The sequence below is a fragment of the Spermophilus citellus genome, assembly GCF_964194105.1.
Source record: "Spermophilus citellus genome assembly, chromosome: 2".
In the NCBI taxonomy this organism is placed as follows: domain Eukaryota; kingdom Metazoa; phylum Chordata; class Mammalia; order Rodentia; family Sciuridae; genus Spermophilus; species Spermophilus citellus.
Window position 1 is genome coordinate 133,459,022 of NC_138183.1, and position 17,065 is coordinate 133,476,086.

The following is a 17,065-nucleotide window of genomic DNA, read 5'->3' on the forward strand; positions in this document are numbered from 1 at the left end:
GCTATTCTAGTTAGTTGGTTTTTCTACATAAAGTTGTATAAAAATTATACCCAAAAAATCTTGCTAAGATTTTTATAGAAATCTTTTATCCTACTAATAATTTGAGGATAATTAATATCTTTGCAGTGTTGTCTTTCAGTCTATGAAAATGATGTGTCTCCACTTACTTAAAACAACTTGTACATCTTTCATAAGTATTATGCAATTTTTAGCATGCTAGCCCTGCACATGTTTTGTTAGATTTACACCTAGGTAGTTAAATTCTTTTATTGCTCCTGATTTCCCCCCCCCTTTTTTTTTATTGGTGCTTAAAGTTGCACATAATGGTGAGATTAATTTTTTAGTGATTCTAAGTGATACTGTTTTAATTTCACTGTCCACAAGTTTATTGGTAGTTAAATACTCCCAATGACTTGGAAGAATATGTAAATATTTACAGCAACTGAAGGAAGCAAGACAAAAAAATTGCATATAACATTTTATTTCTGTATTATACCAGAAAATGCAAAAGAACTGACAAGGACACAAAACTGGCTAGTGTTTTCTTAAGAATAGAACTAGGGGATGGACAGAGTAGGACAGGAGGGTTTTCAAGATGCACAGGGATGATTTGGGAACAGATTAGATCATGAGAGAACAGTTCTCAAGGACAAATTAATGCTGATTCTGAAAGGGCTCAGGTTGTGCACTCTCTCTATGGTTCTCCTGCCCCTCTGCTCTTTCACCAGGTTTCAACATAGCAGGAAAGTCCTTTCCAGATGCTGGCACTCTCACAACAGATGGGGGCTGGTGCCCTCACTACCCAGACAGCTCCCCATACGCTCCCAGACATCTCCCAACACTGTTATACTGCATATTGAATTTGAGGGATAAAATCAAACCACAGCGGCCATCTCTGAACCAGAAGGCAGCCCTTACCAGACACCAAACGTGTCTTTTTCTTGACCTTAGACTTCCCAGACTTCAAAACTAAGAGAAATAAGTGGCTGTTGTTAATAAAACACAGTTTGTGCCATTTCTGTTAGAGCAGCCTGAAGGAACCATCTGAATGTGTTGATGGTTTCACAATTGTATGCATATGCCAAAACATCAATATAGATAGTTTAATTTTGTGCATTTTATTTCACATTCATATTCCTCCAGTGAGAAATCATAGCTGAGACTTAATTTGACTTACGTAACTGAAATGAACGTCTTCAAACAGGTACTTAATAAGGCAGTACTATAAAACACAGGGAAGGAAAATAAAATGTAAATTTATGTAATATGTTAACTTTTCAAAAGCTTTAGATTTTGAAAAATAAAACAAATGAACCTATTTAATTTGGATTTCATACAGTTCATTGAAAACACCTTAAATGTATCTTTTCACTTTACTTTTATTTTAAAGAGCAAATTATATGGACATTCAATACATAAGATGTTAAGTCTCAGGTTCACACAGAGGGTTAGTGCCTGCTCAGTATTGTACACACAAGTTCAAAGCAAGCCTCAACCACTTAGCAAGACCTTAAGCAACTTAGTGAGACTGTTTCAAAATAAAAAGGGTTGAGCATGTGGTTCAGATTTTAAGCACCTCTGGTACCAAAATATAAAAATCAGAGTGTATTTTAATTCCCGTAAATAGGTTAAAAATGGCTATTTTCTTCTTTTTAAAATACATTTCTTGGGCTGGGGATGTGGCTCAAGCGGTAACGCTCTCGCCTGGCATGCGTGGGGAACTGGGTTCTATCCTCAGCACCACATAAAAATAAAATAAATATGTTATGTCCACCAAAAAAAAAAACCTGAAAAATAAATATTAAAAAATTATCTCTCTCTTTAAAAAAATATTTCTTTAGTTGAAGATGGACACAATATCTTTTTATTTTTATTTATTTATTTTTATGCAGTGCTGAGGATTAAACCCAGTGTTTCACACATGCAAGACAAGCGATCTACCACTGAGCCATAATCCCAGCCCTATTTTCTTCTTTTTGAAGTAAAAAGCTCCTAAAACTTGGAAACATAATAGGATATGAAAATATTATTAGTGAAACTTTATTATAATATTTTAATACCAATATTACATATATTATCCTGAAAGCAAACTTAAGGTTTATGAATCAAAGTACATTGTTATTACTTTAAGCAATAACTGCATCCTTTGCCTTGCCCAGAGTAACATGAAAGCCAGAGCCTCCCCATGCAGATGTGGCAAGGTCTGCCTGTGTGTGGGGAACCCTGAAATTATGACCCTGGCAAAAATTAATTTTGTTTGTTTACAATATTAAATAAATACATTCCCTCTGAAACAAAAGAAAGAATGGAAACAATAAAGGGTACACCACGTAGGCCACTAACTAATTAGAAAGTTTAAAATCTATCAGAGAAAAGGACCAAAATTCCTCTGGTAATATTGATAAAAACATTTCTGGTAAACTTCCCAATGAAAACACAGCATGTCTTTGTACCCACATTCTTGCCTAAGGTGAAGTCCAGTGCAGGCTGTCTTCATTCTAGCTGCTAAAATAAATGATTATTTGAGTTTCCTGCCCTTAAGAATTAGGATCCCAGGAAAATCTTTGGCCTCTCTTTACTACATTCCCTTAAGAAGGGACCAAAGACCAAAATGAGATGAGCACACCCACATGTCTCTCCTTTAGAAAAACAATAGAATATCTCAAAACAGAATCCCCTGTAACATGTAACAGAGATTTGTTAAATGAATGAATAGATGATTGACTGTCAAAGTCAATATCTCCATGGCACAACTTCATAGGAATTCTAGATATGTCCTAGTCAGAAATCTCACAACTTTACCATTTGGGGATTTATTATCATGCAACTTTCTCTACTTATTTCCCATAATTTAAATACATTACATCTTATTGTGATTTCTTACTTTTTTTCTCCATAGTTTTATATATCAAGTGCCCTTACTAGGATTTGCCGCTTATAAACAATATAAATTCTACTTAGACAAGTACCCTTTTCTTCAAAGTCTTGCTCAATGCAACTTGAACATCTTTGTTCCTCAAACTGTATATGAAAGGATTCATCATCGGCCCCACAATGGTATAAAAAACTGTGGATACTTTATCTTGATCCCTAGATTCAGCAGAAGATTTAAAATATATAAATGCTGATGATCCAAAGAAAAGAGAAACAGTAATTATGTGGGAGCTGCAGGTACTAAAGGCTTTGGATCTGCTCTTTGTAGAATGAATGCAGAGGATGTTGGAAAGGATCAAAGTGTAAGAAATAAAGATGGTAAGACTAGGTACTATTATATTGACACCCACCACAATGAAGACCACCAGCTCATTGATGGAGGTGCTTGTGCAGGAGAGCTTCAGGAGAGGAGGTGTGTCACACATGTAGTGATTGATGATGTTGCCATCACAAAAAATGAGTCTCATCATGCATCCAGTGTGGGCCATGGCACCCGTAAACCCCATTGCATACCCACCTGCCATCAGCATAAAGCAGACCTGATGGGACATGGTGATCCTGTAAAGCAGAGGTTTACAGATGGCCACATATCGATCATAGGCCATTGATGTCAAAATACAGCACTCATCAATTACAAAAAAAGCAAAGAAAAAGAGCTTAGCCATGCACTCTGCATAAGAGATGATGTTCTGATTTACAAAGCTCATCAGCATTCGGGGGGTAATGACGGAGGAGTAGCAGAGATCTGTGAAGGAAAGGTTGAAGAGGAAGTAGTACATGGGAGTGTGCAGGTGAGGATTCAGAACAATCAGAACAATCAAGCCCAGGTTCCCCACCACAGAGACCAAGTAGGTTCCTAAGAAGAGGAGGAAGAGAGGCAGCTGGAGCTCTGGCTGCTGTGTTAAACCCAGCAAGATAAACTGGGTCACTGAGGAGCCATTGCCTGAGGCCATTCCTTTCTGGACTGGGTCTGTGAGAAAAGAAGAAATAGTAACATTAAAAGGAGAAGCCAGCTGGGGAGATGAATTCTAGCCCACCATTTTCTGTCTTCATTTTTTTCATTTTGTAAGCTTGAGAGAATGTATAAAGATGAATATTAAAACATTCATAGACAGCAATTTCTGAGGGGATAAGGTTCAGGAAGCCAATTATTACTTTTGGCCTTACAGCATCTCAGATCCATTTCTGCAGGAACAACCTCTTCCAACCTCAGGGTCAATGGTAATTTCAATAGAGAGAGAGAGGAAATGAGGCTTTTAAAGGACTCCCTGGACCCACAGATAAGGTTGAAGAAGAATAGCAACACAGGTACAATTCAGCCCTCACACTTCTGCATCAGGACTTCAGGAAAGGATCTTGTTAATACTTCTTCCCTATTCTCATGGAGGGCCAAATAGGTCTGATTAACTTTATGGATAAATATCCCTGAAGAGGCATCTGTTCTATTGTTGTCATTGCTATTTTGTGAGTTTTGTACTGAAAGAGTCAGAGCACAGCCCTTAGTCTCCCAATGTTTGAGAAATCATGAGACACAAATCATGATTTCTAGTGGTTGCTTTGCCCAGTGTGTCCTCTCCATCCTATGGGGTAGAAGATAGCCAAAAGAACCACCTGTTTATATGCCCCAAGGGGTTATTATAAGTTAGAAAATCCTAGGGACCTGATTAAATACTGAAAGATCTATTTTCCCCAGTGTTTTCCCCAGAGATCAACGTTTGCAGCTAAAAGAAATTATCTGCCCTGAATTTCAATCTTTTTCATGATAATAACATTGGCTTATTGGAGCTGCATAATTTTCCATGTTTTGATTTCCTACCAAATGGGACATATCCCCAACAGAAAATCAAAATGACCTTCCTGTATTTATAGTATCTATTCCTATGAAATCCCCCCACAGCACCTGTGAAATACCATACTGTTGTTTGCTTCTATCTTCTATCTTCTCACAACACATAAGCACACATTCATGCATGTGCATACATTTGAATCTAAGCTCCAAAAGTGCAGAGATACCATGTCTTTTCTTCAAGACTATTTCTGTATCACCTTAGAGCCAAACCTGACATATAAAATAGGTACACAATACATATTTGCATAATAAAAAGTTGAATAGATGTGAATCTCTTTCCTATTTTTTTTCTGGAACCTATACTGGATACTACACAAAATTCATGCTCCACAGGTAAAGGCTTATATAGTGTCAAAGGTGCTATTTGTAGAAAAGAATGCTGGACAGGAAAAACATCAGTAAGATATGTAAAGGCCACTGCTAGAGTCTTAAAGGTCATCTAGTAGCATTTCAGTTCCAAGTAACTGAGTTCATAGAAAGACTACAGTCTCCTTTCCCTGGATGTCACCTGGGGAGTTATTCAGGCTCTTTGTGAGGTCCCAATGTCTCTCCCCACAGGATGGCAGCATATACTCAAATCAGAGGCGAGTTTGGAACAGTGCAGTTCAGGAATTTCTCAAATGCCAAAATCAAGATTCCATTCACTATGGGAGGCCCATTAGCCACTCAAGATTTCTACTTATTTATTTTGGCACAGAAATCACCACAGTGAAGACTTACAAAGATTAATATGGTTGCACTGGAAGGAATGACGGCAGTTAGAGAAATGGAGATAGGGTGAGCCACAGGAGGCAATTACAACAATGAACATTTGCTTTTTAATGCTCTGAATAAACAGGGCTACTGAGTGGTTCCAGGAAACAAACATATGCAGAAGACACTGCCAGGAAGATTCAATAGAATGTTTCACAAAGGGGATGGAAAGAGACCCCTCCAAAAATAAAAATCCCTAAGATACAAGCCTCGGTATTTGGGTAGATCAGTATTACAAATAGAACACAGAAAGTTGGAAATATTGGTAAAAACTATACATTCATTTTTTTTATAATGGTGTGATTGAGTTGCCAATTGGATAAACAAGTAGAGCTATGTAATAGGCAAAAGCCCAAATAAAATTATAATTGTAAACAAAGTAAAATCAGGAACCCCCCCCCAATTTTTCTTAAAATTATATAAATCTCAACCATTATTTATTATTCTCAGACCCCTCAAAATCACTAGCAGATCCAAACTTCCTAAGTATGAGTTTGAAATGTATCCCACAAGACAGACATTCTTCAGACTACAGCTGTGAAGAATATAGTGATTTCATTAAAATGTGTGTTTTCTATGGAAATATGCAGAACTCTCATAATGCAAGAACAGGATATGCCCCAAGTTTATATTATATCAAATCACATTACAAGAAGAGTTTGATCCCAGGAATCTAAGCTAGAATTGAATGTAACTGGTATAGATATGAGCAGAAGCAAAATGAATACAGAGAGATCATGACTTGATTTTTACATTGCATGAATATAATTTCTTTCCCCTCTTCTATCTGCATAATGGTCACATTGGCCTAATTCAGTTGTGACAGAATGTGTCAAATGATCATCCATTTTATTAATATGTGTCCAGCATCTTTTCCTTTTTAATGTTTTCATCAGTACATTATATTTATACATAATAGTGGGATTCATTCTAACATAATCATGCATGGATGGAATATAATTTGTTCCATTTCAGTATATGTGATATGTGTTTATATACATATGTGTGGTATTCACTGTGGTACATTCATGTATGTTCATAGCATAATTTGCTCAATTTCATCCACAGTTCCTCCCTATTCCCATCCCTCCCTTCCTCTGCTCCACTGATTTCCCTTCTGTGTTCATGGGGACTCCTTGCTTTTATTCCATTATTTTGCTCTAACATTCATATATAAGAAAAAATTCAACCCTTGACTGATTCTAGCTTATTTCACTTAGCATGATGTTCTCCAGTTCCATCCACTTACCAGCAAATGTTATAATTTCATTCTTCTTATAGCTAATTAAAACTCCATTATGTATGTATACAACACTTTCCTTATCTATTCATTTGTTGATGGAAACCTGGCTGGTTCCATCACTTGGTTACTGTGAATTGCACTACTATAAACAATTGTTGTGCCTGTATCGTGGTAGCATGCTGATCTTAATTCTTTTGGATAAATATCAAGGCATGGAATAGCTGGGTCACATGGTGATTCCATTTCTAGTCTTTTCAGGAATGTCCAAACTGCTTGCCAATGTGATTACTAATTTGCAGTACCACCAATAATGTATGAGTGTACCATTTTCCCTCATATCCTTGACAGCATTTATCATTGTTTGTATTCTTGATGACTGCCATTCTAACTGGAGTGGCATAAAATATCAATGTAGTTTTGATTTGCATTTCTCTGATTCCTAAGGAAACATTTTCCTCATATATTTGTTGGCCATTTGTATTTCTTCTATTGAGAAGTATCTGTTTAATTCCTTTATCCATTTATTAATTGGGCTATTTGGGTTTTTTATTTTTATTTCTGTTTTAGTTTGGTTTGACTTTTTGTTTTTGTTGTTTGTTTTGGTGCTAAGTTTTTTGAGTTCTTTATATATTTTGGATGTTAATCCCTTGTTAGAAGAGATGCTGACAAAGATTTTCTCTCATTATATAGTCTCTCTCTTTGTGTCCTTAATTGTTTTCTTTGCTGTGAAGAAGCTTTCTGATTTAACACCATCACACTTACTGATTCTTGCTTTTACTTCTTGAGCCTTAGAGATCTCATTAAGGAAGTTGGTGTCTGTGTCAATATGTTGGAATGCAAAGTCTAGAAGTTGCAAAATTTCTGGTCTAATTCCTAAATTTTTGATCCACTTTGAGTTGACTTTTGTGCATGGTGAAAAATAAGTATCTAGCTTCATTCTTCTGCATAGGGATATCCAGTTTTCCAAGCACCATTTTGAAAAGGCTGTCTTTTCTCCAACTAATATTTTTGGCACCTTTGTCAAGTATCATATGACTGAATCTATATGGATTTGTCTCTGGGTCTTCTATTTTATTCCACAGGTCTTCATGTCTGTTGTGATACCAACATCATGATGTTTAGTTACTAGAGTTCTGTAGTAAAATTTCAGATCAGGTATTGTAATACCTCCAGTTTATTGTTTTGATTCATTCTTGGGGAGATGCCATGATAAGGTGGTTTCCCTCTGAATCATCTTATTTCATTTCCCAAATGGGTAGACTACATGGACTAAAAAGATGTTAACAATACATTTCATCAAGAGTAAAGAAGTTGGGTACAAAGGCAAAAAGCAGAGAGAAGAAAAATGAGAAGAGAAAAAGTAGAAGCATGATAGCCCATGAAGGCATCAAAGAGGGAGGAAGTAAAGGAGAAGAAGAGAGAGAAGAGATATGTTAGAGTGAGAGATGAAGAGAATAAGAGTGATAAAACAATCAAGCAAGTGGAGCAGAACAACACCAACCCCTCCACAATATCAAAGACAAAAACACTTAAAACAAAAGTCACCACCTCTTAGAAAAATAGAATGAAAAGTAAAATGTTAATAAAATGGGAAAAAGAACAGAAACATATGTAAGTATAGATAGATAGATGAACCAATAGCAAATATAACCAGAAAACAACTAAAAAGTTGATGATAATAATTTAAAAATTCTCAATTAAAAATACTTGTGGGGCTGGGGATGTGGCTCAAGCGGTAGCGTGCTCGCCTGGCATGCGTGGGTCGCTGGGTTTGATCCTCAGCACCATATAAAAATAAAATAAAGATGTTGTGTACACTGAAAACTAAAAAAATAAATACTAAAAAATTCTCTCTCTCAAAAAAAAACTTGTATTTTTCTACTAAGGCAGCTGACTTTGAGTATTTATATCCTATTCCAGCCTGCCCTTCTGTCCCTTATTTCTTAAGCAATGCGCCTCTTCAAAGAGAGGACTGGATGACATTAAATCCAACCTCATTTTTGATTTTTACCACTCTGACAGTTTGAGTGCACTAGATATTTAGCTGGTTGAAACGGCTCTCAGCTTCTCTGCATAGCAGTAGAGGAAGGATGGAACTGGAAGTACCTTCTATTAGGACTTTGTCCAGAAGTCTTAGGTTACTGTTCTCCCTGGTTGGAAGAGGTGCCGAGATTTATTTGGGAATTTCAGTCTGCTGGGGTGAAACTCTAAACAGAACTTTGAACCTTTGTTTGGAGTAACTACTCCAGAGTGATTAAATCTTTGCATCCCTAGGGCTAAGTAGATTTTTCCAGATCATTTTCAGTTGGTCATTTACACCACAGAGCTAAAAAGTATATAAGGTTGCACTCTCCTGTCCCCAATGTGATCATACATGTCTGGCCAATTCCCCTGATCCTTTTCCACTGGTCATTCAGGTTGCACTCCTCTGTGTCTTTTTCTTTTCTTTTGTTACTGGGAATTGAACTCAGAGGCATGTCACCACTGAACCATATCCCTAGAACTTTTTATTTTCTATCTTGAGGCAGCATCTCACTAAGTCTTTAGGGCCTCTCTGATTGCTGAGGCTGGCCTTGACCTTTGATCCTCCTGCCTCAGCCTCCTAAGTCATTGAGATTACAGGCACATCCCACTGCACCTGGCTTGGGCCTCTGTCTTGATCCAGCTGGATCCACTATTCCCTATAACTGATTTGGGATAATGCTTTGCCAGATGCACCTTAGGTCACACAGTAAGTACTACTTACTATGGAAATATCTGCTTGGAATTCTCAGGTTCCCGTATGAAAAAGATTCAGCATAAAGATCCTCAAGCTGGATCTTTACCTCACTTTTTCAGCTGTGCTGTATACATGTAATAAGAATTGTAATGCATTCCACTGCCATTTTTTTAATCAATTAAAAAAAGAAGTTGAGAAACACCAAGTGCATTTTAAACCACAGCTCTCTGAGCAGTTTTTGCATCAACTTGGTACAGACTGCCTTCCACAGGGTTTGTGTACCAAATTTGTCCCGTGTTTCTCTCTCTCTTTGTGTCGACCCCTCCCTTTGCAGTGACACAGCACTACTGCCACTCCATTCACTACACCAGAATCTCTGGGCTTCTCTGAAACTCTGACAAATACTGATTTATAATGATTTTCTTCAAATACCCACCTTGGTCCCTCTGTGGGGGAGATAAGGGCTGGAGTTTCCTATTCTGTCATCCTATAGACATCATCATTCATTTTTATAGCTGCCTGAGATTTTAGCAATCTGGTAGCTATTTAGCATAATTTCTTTTTATTGATTTTATTATTTTTTAAATACACAATGACAGTGGGATGCATTACAATCCTTATTACACATATAGAGAACAATTTTTCATATCTCTGTATATAAAGTATGTTCACGTCAATTTATGCCATTATACATGTACATTTTTTTTTACATTACAATTCTTAATACACATATATACCACAATTTTTCATATCTCTGTTTGTAGATAAGGTATTTTGACACCCAATTCAAGTCTTCATACACGTACTTTGTATAATGATGCCCATCACATTCCACCATTCTTGCCAATCCCCTTCCCCCTCCCTTTCCCTCCTACCCTTCTTTCCTATCTAGAATTAATCTAATCCGCCCATGCTCTCCCTCCCTACCCCACTATGAGTCATCGGCCTCATATCAGAGAAAACCTTTGGCATTTGTTTTTCTGGAATTGGCTGACTTCACTTAGCATTTTCTCCTCCAATGCCATCCATTTACCTGCAAATGCCATGATTTTGTTCTTTTTTAATGCTGAGTAATATTCCATTGTGTATAAATGCCACATTTTTTCTATCCATTCATCCACTGAAGGACATCTAGGTTGGCTCCACAGTTTAGCTATTGTGAATTGTGCTGCTATAAACATTGATGTGGCTTTGTCCCTGTAGTATGCTGTTTTTAAGTCCTTTGGGTATAGTCTGAGAAGAGGAATAGCTGGGTCAAATGGTGGTTTCATTCCCAGATTTCCAAGGAATCTCCATACTGCTTTCCAAATTGGCTGCACCAATTTGTAGTCCCACCAGCAATGTATGAGTGTAACTTTTCTCCCACATCCTTGCCAACACTTCTTGTTGTTTGTCTTCATAATAGCTGCCATTCTGACTGGAGTGAGATGATATCTTAGAGTAGTTTTGATTTGCATTTCTCTGATTGCTAGAAATGATGAGCATTTTTTCATATATTTGTTGATTGATTTTTATATTCTCTTCTGAGAAGTGTCTGTTCAGGTCCTTGGCCCATTTATTGATTGGGTTATTTGTTTTTTTGTGCTTAGCTTTTTGAGTTCTTTATATACCCTAGAGATTAGTGCTCTATCTGATGTGTGAGGGGTAAAATTTTGCTTCCAGGATGTAGGCTGTCTGTTCACCTCACAGATTGTTTCTTTTGCTGAGAAAAAAAAACATTTTAGTTTGAATCCATCCCATTTATTTATTCTTGTTTTTAATTCTTGTGCTATAGGAGTCTTATTAAGGAAGTTGGGGCTTAATCCCATATGATAAAGATTAGGGTCTACTTTTTCTTCTATTAGACACAAAGTCTCTGGTTTAATTCCTAGGTCCTTGATCCATTTTGACTTAAGTTTTGTGCATGGTTACAGATAGGGGTTCAATTTCATTTTGTTGCATATGGATTTCCAGTTTTCCCAGCACCATTTGTTGAAGATGCTATCTTTTCTCCAGTGCATGTTTTTGGCATCTTTGTCTAATATAATTGTAATTTTGTGGGTTAGTCTCTATGTCCTCTATTCTGTACCATTGGTCTACCGGCCGGTTTTGGTGCCAATACCATGCTGTTTTTGTTACTATTGACTATTTAGCATAATTTCTGATTTGTTTCTTAGATTCTAGTAATTCCGAGACTGTTACAGCACAATCAATAAACCATTCTTTACATATATATATATATATATATATATATATATATATATACACACACACACACACACACACACACACACACACACACCTTACTTAGGTAACAAATAAAGATAAATTTTGATGTCAATGGAGGAAAGATAAGAAGCACTCAACAATAGCATTTAAACACACCAATACATGATCTTCTTTAGGAGAATAATCAGATTCCAGAAAAGGGTCCAGAAGTATATATACTTCACATACTTCATATAGATTCTCAATTTGGGCAACATTCCAATGAATAATTTAATGCTATAGAGTAATTTCTAAGGCAATTCAGATAAACAATAGATATTTCAGTTTCTCCTAACCCATTTACATGGGTTAGCCAATTAAGTAGATGTTTTTTAAAGGGGGACCATTTTTAAAAGATAGAAATGATATTAATTCCCCCTCGAACTGATCATTGCTTTAAAATAAAATATTGTCACATAGGAGTTTTATTTCTCAGGATGACCTACAGACATAAACTTACATGACATTGAACAATTCTTTGGGGATCCATTTCTTGTTTCTTCTCTTGTTTCTATGAGAAAAGTCTTTGGGGTACATTAAAATAGCAAAATATCCTCTGGTTAAGGAAATTATTATAGTTCACAGAAGTCCATCTTAATTGAGATTTGTGTTAGTTAGGATTCATTGAAGGAAAGAGAAATGATTCTAGGAATTTTAAGCAAGAAGAATTAAAGGTGATTAAGTACTTACAAAATCACAGCTACACTTAGGAAATGGATTCCAGACAGGGACTCCAGAATTGACTTCCAAGAGTATACAAAGTTGACCCAATAGAGCGGTTAAAGATAGAAAGTTTTGTTCACAGAAACCACTCTAGTATTTAACCCTCTTGGGTACACTTTAGTTCCTGAAAAGCAGAGCAAGGCAGGGTCCTCACTGATTCCCTTTTCCCATATTAACAGTGTTTAGCTTTTATTAAATTCATCATCCTCTTACTTATGGAGGCTAGAATGTTTGGAAATTTTTCTCTAGACAGATAATTCTGATCAATGTAAAATTATTCTTTATCTCTTTTATAATGAAATATATACCCTTTTTATTATATGAACCCCTACGATTAGCATAAAGAGAATAAAAACGTACAAACAAAAGTACCCAATTTGACATGACTTCACATTTCTTAACTTCAACCAAGGTTGGACAACCATCAATAAAACTTTTAAATATGCACCTTATATTTTATTGAATATCTATTAAACTAATACTATTAGAAATCTATTTCATGCTCCAGAGTGTGCAAAATATTTCAGGAGAACTGTACCTAGAAAGGTGTGGGGTCAAATTTGTGTCAATAGCAGAATGAATAAATAGTATATAAGTTGTTACTGTGATGTATTACATAACAGTCAAGTGAATGGACAGATCTATATGTGTCAGTATAGATCATTAAAACAACATCAGAAGGGCAAGTGAGTAGCAAAAATGTTATGGGCCAGGTTATATGGGCAATGACCAAGCAGATTCCATTTTACCCTGAGACTCCATGTCATATAAGAAATGCTTCTCCCATGGAAACACTCCACCTCTGTAGCTATCAATAGTTGCTTAGCATAGCATGTTTAACAACACAAAATGACAATTCTTATACAATGTAAAATTGTTCTCTTTTTGGTTCCCATTTTTCTTGGGCAATGTACCTTGACAGAGATTGATTGTCCAGATGTTAGTAACCATTCTCTAACTTGTACTCAACTAAGGTCATTTTGACCCACTTCCCTTCTGCTTGCTTGCTGCTATGCCAACCTGGAAAGTCCCGAGGGAAATACCAATGTGCCCTTTGCATTGTTTCACTAACTGCCCAACTCAGCTTCTGTACCCCTGCCTGCTTGCAGCTATATCAACCTGTTATGTGGTTTTTGCAGTTTTTGTCTTTAAAGACCCTGAAATGCTCAGGCTCAAGGCTGTTCCTTGCAGAGACAGTTGTAGGTCCTGTGGGGAGCAGTCTCCAACTGGCTGGCTAAATAAAGACCCTCCAATTGGGACAAAATGGACTTGGTAGGTTTTCTGAGCGCTCTGCCCCATAACAAAAGGATATGTTATTTATATAAATTTAAAACCAAACAAAAGTATATACTAGGTATATACAAATTCAGAAAAATTATAAAAACAGATGGGACAAATACATACCAACTTCAGGATTGTGTTTCCCTTTAGGGAGAAAGAAGGAAAAATTATATAAGTGGAAGAAACGATTTATAGTAGAGGGGATGGAGAGAGAGTAGGGGAGGGGAGGGGAGGGGAGGGGTGAGGGGACAGTGGAGAAGGGGATAGACAGCAGAATACATCAGTCACTAGAAAGGCAAAAAAAAAAAAAAAAAAAAAGAATGTAATAGTCTGCCTATGGTAGGGAGAAGACACCCAAAGGCTGCATGTTTCAAGAAAAATCTGAGTATATTTATGTGAATGAAGTGTAATTTGTGCCATTGTGAAACAAAGAAAATCTTGATTTAAAAAAAAAAAAGATAATAATATCTTAATGAAATGGAAAAAAAAAAAGAATGGTACAGGCTCATAACAGTTCAGTGTGATTTTAATGAGCTTTAAGTTCAGCATTTATTGAGGGAGTGTAGAGTAGACAGAGAACTGGAAAAGTAGATACTTTGAGTTTATATAATTGATGTAAATGAGAAAAGAATTTTATTTGTTCTACTTGGTAATGATCATCAAATGCGTTTTCAAATTTGCCTTAATCACCTGGGTGCAAAATGTACACAATGCATTCTCTTAAAAGTCCTATGAAACCTATTTTATAGATGAGAAAATTGAAGCTCAGAAAATTTAAGTAACTTATCCAAGTTGATGAAAGTATATAATAACTAATATATGACCAAATTTTCAAGGCCTAAATAGGGTGAGTTTTGTCATTAGAGCTGATCACATATATATTATTATGGTTTTGTTATTAAATGTCCCCCAAAAGTTTGTGTGTGATACAATGCAACAAAGTTAGAGGTAAAATAATTGGGTTATGAGAGTTAACCTAATCAATGCATCAATCCCTTTATAGGGATTAACTGGATGGTAACTATAGGCAGATAGGGTGTGGCTGGAAGAAATGGGTCATTGGGTACGTGCCTTTGGGTATATATTTTGTATGTATTGAGTGAATATTCTCTCTCTCTCTCTCTCTCTCTCTCTCTCTCTCTCTCTCTCTCTCAATCCTAGAATCTCTATCTCTATATCTCTCTCTGATTCCTGCTGTGATGTCCTGAGCCACTTTCCTCTGCCACACTCTTCTGCCAGTATGTTCTGCTTTACCTCAAGCCCCAAGGAATGGAGCCAACTGCCTATGGACTGAGAACTCTGAATCCATGAACCCCAAAATAAACCCTTTCTGCTCTAAAATTTTTTTAGTCAGCAAAAAAACCTGACTAAAACTTATACACTTAATTTTAATTATTTCATTACATAGTCAAGATAACCAAGGCCTCATTAAGTCACTCACAAATTTAAGAGAATTTGGCCAGGATTGTGTCTCAGTAGTAGAGCACTCGCCTAGTACATGCGAGGCCCTGGTTTCCATCCTTAGCACCACATAAAAATAAATAAATAAAATAAAGGTATTGTGTCCAACTACAACTTAAAAATAAATATTTTTTTAAATTAAGAGAATTTTCCAAAGTTTGAATTTAATAACAAATTTTCTTCTATTCTTATTACCCAAGAAATATCTTAGCCTTTGTTTGAAAAAGTATAGTTGCCACTCTATAACAAATCTCAAATCTCAAACATCTCATCCCCTAAATCCTTGAAGGACTAATTACTTTGCTATTTTTAGTAAGCTTTGTCCAAAGTTGTTTCCTTTTGAGATTTATCTTCAAAGCAACTTTAAGTCAATTTTAATTGGATGTGGAAAAAATAACTATGCAAAGTTGTAGTCACTTCTCTTTCAACACCATTAAGGAGTTTTACTTGGTATTACTTGAAGCAAAAGGACCCCTTGGTGCAAGAACCCTTCTATGTGTGCTCCACTGATCATAACAGGATTTGTGTAGTTTGAGTGCACATTCTTCAAGCAGATCCAGGAAAGGAGCCCATGAAATGCAGCATTGGAACAGGTAGAGGAGCCAACTAATCAAACTCTCATCTCAAATAAATTTGTATGCCTAAAACTTAGTCTTAATCCTGAATTAGAACTTTAATCATTGGGATTGAGGTGTTCTCTTTATTATGTTCTTTAAGCCATATGAATTTGGGCCACTGAAAAATAATTGTGCACAGCTATAAAATTTTTGTTTACTGATAGGAGATATGGATGTGACCTCTCCATCTCTTTAGTTGTTGGGTTCTACATAGATCAACACTTGAGCACACCAAGTACAGGATGACGTTATGCAGAGACCTTATTTTCATCTTTTAAGTACCCAGAAAATGAGCCTACAACTTTCTATTTTATTAGGGGCCGAAGCACCAAGCTTCCAGCTTTCAGAAAACTTTAAAGTACTCACTAATTTCATGTGAAGATCAAGTTTTACATGCAGAAGGATAACTCGTGATCTATTATAATTGAGAGAGCACAAGACAAACGTCCCCATCCCAAAACAGTGTGTGTGTATATATACACACACACACAAATATACATATATGTACACACACACACACACATATATACATATATACACACACACACATATATACATATATATACACACACACACATATATATATATACACACACACTTGAAGTGTTTATATGTAAATAACTGTAAAATATTCATATATTTTTAAATTATATTAATCATGTTATTTTACATTTATGTAAAATAAAGAATATCATATAAGGGTTGTAGCACTACTGGGAGCAATGGGAAAGATCCAAAGGTAAAGTTTAAATTTCTGTTGTCTCCAGGGTCAATGCTGTTTATGCTCTGAGTCTGTAAGCCCACTGAATTTAATTAAATTAAGCATACATATTGTCCAAACTGTATGCTTTGTTCTTGCCACCTTTAAGCAGAATGTACTTATGTAATAACTATGACATATATTTTAAACAGTAATTTTATAATCTTCATAATCTCATTTCCCTATTGAAAAACTAAAAAAAAAAAACAGTTTGTGATTTGCTACTTTAAAACTAAAAGGCTCACTTGGTTTTTTGTTTTGTTCTGGGGTAAAACCTGTGGGTGCTCTTCTACCACTGAGCTGTATCTCCAGCCCTTTTTGTTTTTTGTTTTGAGACAGAGTCTAAGTTGCCCAGGATGGCCTCAAATTTACAATCATCTTGCTTCCAGCCTCCTGAGTCACTGGGATACAGGCATGTGCTCTCATACCCAGCCTTCGCTTCCCTTCTTCATGTGAAAATATTCATCCTTAAGTGCCC

General features: G+C 36.1%; 1 protein-coding gene across 1 annotated transcript; it reads right to left on the minus strand.

The window, feature by feature from the left end:
- Positions 1-2,957: 2,957 nt before the first annotated feature.
- LOC308641579 (olfactory receptor 8B3-like) lies at positions 2,958-3,887 on the minus strand (the record flags this gene model as incomplete). The annotated part of the gene is made up of 1 exon (XM_081280254.1): positions 2,958-3,887. The coding sequence occupies one exon, from the start codon at positions 3,885-3,887 to the stop codon at positions 2,958-2,960; it is 930 nt and encodes a 309-aa protein (XP_081136380.1).
- Between the last annotated feature and the right edge of the window lie 13,178 nt (positions 3,888-17,065).